Genomic DNA, 8274 nt, shown 5'->3' with positions numbered 1-8274 from the left:
AACATAGGTAAAAGAATATTTAGAACATAAGAAGAAGAAAAAAAACTTTAGAACATAGGTTGGAAAAATTTAGAACATAGGAAGAAAAAAAAAAAAAAAAAAAACTTTAGTATATAAGTAGACTAAATTTGGAACATAGAAAAAAAAAATTAGAAAATAGGTAGACTAGATTTAGAACATAAGAGTAGGTAAAAAAATTTAGAACATAAAAAAAGAATTACAGAAATGCCATTACTAAAGGATGGTTTTAGATGGTTGGATCAAAACTAATAAATGGTTGAGATTGGTTCTTATATAAGATTGAGTTCTTATATAGAGGAGGGTTCTTACATGAGCCTTCCTCTATATATATATATATATATATATATATATATATATATATATATATATATATATATATATATATATATATATATATATATTTTATTATTAAACCTCCATTTTAATTCCAAGTCCAGACTTCTCCGCCTCTCTTTCTTTCACACAACTTCTTCCTCTCTTTTTTCCTTCATATACCCTTAAAAATTTCTCCTTTACTCTTTTTTTTTTTTTTTTTTTTTTTTTTTTTTTTTTTTTTTATATAGATAATATTTCATAATTTTAATGGCTATTTCGTGTTCTGAAGAATCATCGTCTTTGATTTGTTCTTCAATTTTGAGTTGGTCGCATTCAATCAATTACTCGTCATTTTTAAAGTCTTCTTCTATCAATTTAGATCAGCTTTCTTGTACTTGTTTCTGACACTCTAATTCTCCCTCCGCTGCCGCCGTCGTTAGAATTTTTCCTCTTTCAATGGGAAAGCGTAAGTTTTTACTCTTAATTTGATTGATTATAATATTAGTGTAAGTTTAGATTATGTTTTGGTTTTGTGGGTTGATTAAATTATAAGTTGTTATTCTGATTTTATTGGTTGGTGTTCAAATTCTGTTGATTTAGTTTATGGGTTTTTGAATTAATTTGCTTTAATGAATAGTGATTCCAATTTGGTGAATAAATGTTTTCTTTCTGTTGATTTAGTTTGTGGTTTTTGTGAGATTTTGAATTGATTTGCTTTAATGAATAGTGATTCCAATTTGGTGAATAAATGTTTTCTATCGGCTGTTACTTAATTTCTGATTATGTAGGATTTTATGTGGGATTTTAAATTCGTGAGTTTTAATCGTTGTGAATTTATAATTGGTGCTATGCTTGGTTTTATATATATATATATATATATATATATATATATATATATATATATATATATATATATATATATATATATATATATATATATATATATATATATATATTATTTGGGCGTAATTTTGTTGAATTGAATTGAATTCAATAGGCAATTCAAATCGTAAGAACATAGCAGCAATGCTGGATAGCGACGATACAGACAGTGTAAGCTCGTCGTCTTCGGTCCGTTCTGATCTTGTTTCAGTTGGGGTTGGTGCGGAGGTAGAAAAGGATAGCTTATTGGATCAATCTCTTGATGCTTTATTTGAGAAAAGGTAACTCCTTGTTAAGTTAATTGAGATTTTGATTACTCTTTGTTTTGTAAATAGTTACTTATATTGAGAATTGGGATGATCATTCACCACCTTACATTGAGCTTCTTTTTGTATTTGAATCTCGTTCAAGGGGTTCAACAAGGGAGAAGGCTTTGGAATCTATTATTGAAGCGTTTAGTCAAAACTTACAGCATGAATTCGTGGAAAAGAAGTAAGGATTTTTTTTTATATAATTAATCTCACTATGTGTATCTTAGGTCTTAAAAGTTTTTATAAGTTGAAGGAAGATTGAAGTTGCTTTGCAATTAAATAATTTTTGATGTGTTAATATATGTAAGTTTGCTCCTTGTTCAATAATAGTGGAAGTATTGTGTAAGAATCATTAATTAGAGAATCTGTTGAACTTATCATAGTTGATGTTTTGGCGCCGTTATTTGATCTTAAGTTAACATCTTTGAAGGAAATGTCATTATTGTTTGAAGTCTTTGTACTAGATTTAATTATACTACACAGGATAGCTCCCTTATCCTTATTGTTACCTTTTTTAGAACAAAATAACTGGGTGTGGTATAGTTGTCTGTCTAGTAGGATAATCTTATATTACTCTTCACTTCTGCATTGACTGCCATAGGGAACTGATGGGAGTAATGATTATCTGATGGATTCCTTATGGCTTTTGCTTGCATCTTATTTATTTATTTTATTTGTATGTATCATCAGATTTGCGACTCTGCTTCATCAGTGCCTGAATTCTATTAAAAAGGGCTCTGGGAAAGAGACAATTTTGGCGTCTCAGGCTATTGGTTAAGCCTCTCATCTTGTGGATTATTTTTAATGTTATTCAAATTAAATATGAATTGCTAAACTATATACATTGTATAGGTCTATTGGCATTGATGACGGGCCTAGGGAATAATGCACGAGAAATACTGGAGGAATCAATCCCTACAATATCTCAGGCTCTCAGGTCAAGAGCTGAATCATCAAAAGTTGCAGCGGTGAGTTTTATTATTGACTCTATACCTTGTGTGGTGCTTCATACATGTTATTTTAAAATATTGATGTTTTTCTGTTTTGATTTTGTTATGAAGTTGGTAGATTGTTTGGCTGTTATTACCTTTATTGGCGGGGAAGAGCCTGAGGAAACAGAGCGGTCAATGCAGATAATGTGGCAAGTTGTTCATCCCAAATCGAGTACTAATGTATGTCTAAATGCAAAGTTCTTTGCTTGATAGAAAAAACTTGTATTAATGTTTATTGTATTCGAGCTATATTTTTCCTATTAATGTTGTATGGATCCTGCTTATACTAATTTCTTGGTGGTCAAATTGGCTGCAAGTCTGCAACCTTACCTTTTTAAAGCTGGAGTTTATATTTCTTCAAAAAAAAAAAAAGAAAAAAAAGAAAAAAAAGAATGGAGTTTATTTTTTCATTGGATATGGATTTATAAGTTGAATCCTTAATGGAAATAAAATTTGGCATCATTATTATTATTCATGGCTCATTTGGCATCACTTTATTTTTTCAATTATTGGTTTTATGATTTTGAAAGTTAGAACATTTAAATAGAATCAAGAAATAAAATTTAGTCATGCCTACATTAATCATGCTGATTTTTGAAATTGGCAACAAAAATCTGGAAGCTACTTATTGTAGTTTCCACCAGTTATTCTAGAGTTTTCTAAATAACAGAAAACCGGGAACAACCCTAATGATAATGAACGGGTCCTTCATTATCACTCATAACTGTTAAGACACATGAAATCCATACACAGGATTTTCAATTCTTTTGGGGAATGGGAATCGGTAATTAACAAATGCATATTTACTCTGCAGGTAGTGGCAACTAAAGCTTCACCAGCTGTCATCGCAGCAACAGTATCAGCATGGTCGTTTCTCCTCACAACAATTAATTCATGGAGTCTAAGCTTGAAGGATTGGCAGGAGTATGTAAATGCCTTTTGTTGTTTATAAGTTCTATGTAATGATGCTTATGCATTTGAACCTTGAGTAGTACCAGGTCTTGTTTATGTCCTTTATATTAAAGGGAAGGAGCTATGAGTCTATGACAATAGAGTTGCTGAATGTACTATCAGAAAAGAAATTGAAATGGCTTGATGTGTTCATGTTATATAAAATGATGGTGGCAATCTTTTTTTCAAGGTAGGAGATTGAAGGATGTTGTACAGGAGCTATGTGGTGTAGCGGGTTTAATAAACTTCTTAGCTTTTATAAATACAGTTTTAGTTTTGATTGTAAATAAATACTGAGTTATGTAGAAGGTTTATAAGAACAAGGTTAATGTGGTATTATTGTGTGGTTAATTGATTTGAAGGGTGATATAGAAGGGAGATGTAGGAAATTCAACTGCATCATGTCACACTAATTATATGGAGTCTTATATTCATTATTTAGCATACTTGAAGTAAGCTTGCGGCCTTATCTGTTTAGTAAAACAAATGCAGGTACATTTCTTATTTGTCTTCTCTGTTGGATAAGGATGATCGTGCTGTACGCATTGCTGCTGGTGAAGCACTGGCTGTGACATTTGATGTTGGAGATTTTGAAAGATATTCTGGTGAAAGAAATGGTTCAAGTGGAGACACGGAGAATGCTATTAAAGAAGGCTATATACACTTAAAAGGATTGAAAGGCAAAGTCCTGAATCAAATACGAGATCTTGCTTCTGAAGCTGGTGGCAAAGGAGCAGCTAAGAAAGATCTTAATAACCAAAGGAACTTATTCCGCGATCTTTTGGATTTTTTGGAGGTTCTTCTTCATTCTCAATTTTTTCCCGGTGTGTTTTGTACAATATTTACTAACGATGGCTTGGTACCTTGTTTTTTAAGGATGGTTATTCTCCTAAATCCTCAACAAAGATTGGTGGTGAGACTTTAACCACATCATCATGGTCAGAGCTTATTCAGGTTCGCCTTTCTGCCCTCAGTTTTGATATTGTATTGCTTCTGTATTTTATAATTCTTGTTTGTAACAAACTAACAATTCTTACTTTTTGTATGTGGCTCTTTGCAGTTAAACTTCCTCAAACATTTCCTTCGGGGAGGATTTGTAAAGCATATGTTGGTAGGTCTCTTCATTGTCAGTTTACCGCTTTCGTTTGTATTATATCTTGCTTTAAGTTTTTCGTATGTGCAGTTTCTATTTATACCTTACCGGTGTCCAATTTTGTAGGAAAATGGATTTTTGCATGATGTCTTTGGATTTACGCCAAAGAAAAAGATTTTGGGCAGCGAAGATCATTCAATGGATAAATTAAATGAGAAGGTTAGTTAATTACTGCCTTTTTCTGACTGAGAATTTAATTATGCCTTTTGTGGTAATTGGCTGTGATTCAGTCAGTTGACGCTTTAGAAGAATCGAACAACTTAACTATTTTTGGAGAGATATTCCCTAAAAGCGAGAAAAAAAAAAAAACTAACTTTGTAAAAAATCGGGTGTATAATAATTATTGTACGTCCCGAAGATTTCTTAAAATAATCAAAAGTTACCTTTGAAATGAATAAAAGTTGCCCTAAAGATTCAAATAAAAATAATTTTACGCATTATTGATAAAGAATCACATTTAAAATGACTAAACTTAAATTATTAGTGATTGAAAGTAATTTTTTTACCCTTATAAAACTTTTTTTTTGTTCTATTATATAAAAAATCATATTATGTTCAAAATTACCCAAAAAAGGCAAAAAGGTACCCTAAATTGGCTTTAAGTTACCCTTTTACCGCTCGATGTACACTAATATTAGTGTAAACCGGATGTATAAAACAGAAGTTGCTGGCATCACCAATGCCCATGTGTCGCTTTCTCAATAAAAAATTTCCCGTCTAAATGCAAAGATGATGTCATCCTTTTTTATTTTTTATATTTTTATTTATTTTTATTTTTATTTTTTTATAGGGTTATCATATTTAACATTTTTGAAATTTAAATTTTGGAAGCATCTACATTACAACTTAAACCTATCAATTTATCGTAGGAAATTAAAACTATTTTAAACAGCACACTAATAAATGACCTCCTACATTGAACTATGAATTAGACAATGTTGAACAAATACTACATCATAATTTTTGATGAAAATACAAAATTTTAAAATTAAAAATTATTCATAATTCTTATTTATATTCATGTATAACATCGATTTTATTTTTAAAATGTACAAATTAAAAATAGGTTTTATATAAACCGATCGCACGGGTTCGAACCTAGTATATATATATATATATATATATATATATATATATATATATATATATATATATATATATATATATCTCCTAATCTGTTTCATTCACCACCTCACACTCCTCCCCCCCCCCCTCTCACCCCAATGGCCCCTCTTCCTTAATCACTGCCATCTTTCTAGATTTTTTTCTCTTCGTTCTTTCTTACCTAAGTGTACATTTGTAGACCAAGCAATGACACATACATTACTTATTGTGTTTTGACTTTTCCCACCTTATATTATCATAAACCATATTATTTGTCGATTTTTTTCAAGTAAAATTAATCAATTACTCGAGTATATGACTGTATATGTTGAATTAGAGGAGATCAGACTGTATATGTTGAATTAGAGGAGATCAATAGAGTCTACTCTGTATGCATTTGAAAAGATCAATTTGATTGCAAGAAAAATCTTTTCCTTTATCAAAAATTTTGCAATTACTGCTTTATGCGTATTCTCCCTCTTTCACTGGTTCTAAACTTGAATGACAAAGCTTTTGTTAAAATAAGGCAAGAAAGTAGTTGAGCTGCGGAATCCCTTAATTTTAAGTTGTTAACAACCTGGACTTGTGTCTGTCATTAATTATTGCAGCTTATCTAACCCAAACAAATTAAACTTGTTGAAAAAGTGTTGTTACACTTTTAAGGCATCATACATCATGCTTTAAATGGCTCAGTGCATGCCTTAAAAGCAAAGGTCATTCCATTAACCCAATCATAGAAAACAGAATCTGGGATACATAAAAAGAATCGGATACTTACTATGTCTTAAAACTCTTGTATCTACATTACAATACTTTACCTTTTCTCAGTAGGTTGTTTGTGGGTCGTGATTGCCTGGAAACAGAATCAACTAGTCTGTTATACATCCCAATTAAACATAACTAACTAGCCTGAAGTACACCCAAATGCGACAGAATTAACTAGCTTAAAGTACAATCAATGCAATACATATTACTAGTCTAAAGTAAACCCAATGCAACAAAATTGACTAGCCTAAAGTACACCCAGTGCAACAAAATTAACTAACCTAAACTACACCCAATGCTACAAAATTAACTAGTCTAAGTACATCCAATGAAAATAGTAGGAATCAAAAGGCTGCCATATAGTTATGGCTGTAGAATCATGAGCAGCTGTTAGCTTCCAACCCCTTTCTCTTTTCACGGAATTTTGATCACCATTGCCTTGCTGTAGTGGACTTGGTAGGCTAACAGCTCGGTGAACAGGGAAGGGAAGTCGACATCCAAAATAACGAGAGATGGAAAAAATGCTCTGCTGATTCACCTATTCTACCTAATATAGCTTAGGTGGAAATGTCTGGTTTTGACTAGTCCCAAGTACTTAGTCCTTGGCTAATAACTTATTACACACAGAGCTTTATTTTGAAGCTATAAATTAACAAAACTCGTTGATATAGGTGAAAAGAACAGATCAGTTGATATAGGTGAAAAGAACAGATCAATAGAGCCAAAATTTTCTGTAACATGTTTCATTTGCCTATTGAATTCACGAACACACATAGGAATCATGTTACTTCATAAAATGACCACTGGAAACTACTTTTTTTACCTTTTATGTGTTTTGCTTAAGATGAACCTGGTAACTCAGCACTTGCAATTGTAACGACCAGGCCGTATAGTAATTCTTATGAAAACTAGTATCACAGTGGAGTACATGGAGGGATCACTTAAATGAGTTGAGCTATGTATGTATATTAAACATGAGAAAGTATACTAGTATTTTAGTCCTCTGGTTTAGATGCTGCAATCAGATGATTGATGTTCTCCTTACATGATTTGTTTTGACAGAGATTGTACAAGTCGCCAAATTCTGCACTTGCCAAAGCACGAACACAGTATATGAATAAGCAGCGGATGATGTTACAGGTATATAATATATCTTCTCAATACACTTGCTTATGATTTAAAATAGCTTAATAGCCTATTAGCTTACAAAGCCAATTATCTTTCAGGATAGAAAGACGGGTCATTTTGCTGCCGCTGCTGAGGATGAATAAATTACCCCGCAAATTTCATGTAAATAGCAGGGGGATTATTCTGGTGATCAGTTCACTCATTTGTCACCTTCATATGTAATTTTAGCATCTCATTGTGGCTTGAACCATTGAAAAATTCATTCTTGTGTTGTATTCTTGGATTCTAAATTTCTGATTTATTGGATAGAAGTGGTGGTTACTGTAAAACTTTTAATAGATCGTGTGGAATTTGGCAGAAGTTTTATTGTGTTTGAATAATACTCTAGTATTTTTGGTCTTTTGGCTAATTTACGATTGCTGTTTGCTGTATAGTTTGGTATGGTTTTGCACAACCAAAAAGTGTTGTTTTCCTCAAGGAGTACCGTAGATACCTAAAAATGTCTCTTTGACCAAAGCCCGTTGACGAAACCTCTTGTAGACACCTAAAAATGTCTCCCAAAACAAAACCTGATGATGAACAACCTTTTACTGCCATTATTGGTCTGGTTGAGTATTTAACTTTTGGAGTGCTTAAATCCATATTGAATCCC

General features: G+C 31.7%; 1 protein-coding gene across 1 annotated transcript; it reads left to right on the top strand.

Annotated features, from left to right (window-relative positions):
• The first annotated feature begins 460 nt into the window (after positions 1-460).
• LOC110695513 lies at positions 461-8031 on the top strand. The gene is made up of 13 exons (XM_021872741.1): positions 461-802; positions 1334-1499; positions 1630-1710; positions 2220-2302; positions 2382-2497; positions 2591-2701; positions 3336-3445; positions 3965-4268; positions 4349-4426; positions 4533-4583; positions 4692-4784; positions 7557-7634; positions 7721-8031. Exons 1-13 carry the CDS (start codon positions 793-795, stop codon positions 7763-7765), a joined length of 1326 nt encoding a protein of 441 aa, XP_021728433.1. The 5' UTR covers positions 461-792; the 3' UTR covers positions 7766-8031.
• Positions 8032-8274: the final 243 nt, after the last annotated feature.

The sequence above is a fragment of the Chenopodium quinoa genome, unplaced genomic scaffold, assembly GCF_001683475.1.
Source record: "Chenopodium quinoa cultivar QQ74 unplaced genomic scaffold, ASM168347v1, whole genome shotgun sequence".
NCBI lineage: Eukaryota > Viridiplantae > Streptophyta > Magnoliopsida > Caryophyllales > Amaranthaceae > Chenopodium > Chenopodium quinoa.
This window is presented reverse-complemented; position numbering and strand designations above follow the sequence as displayed.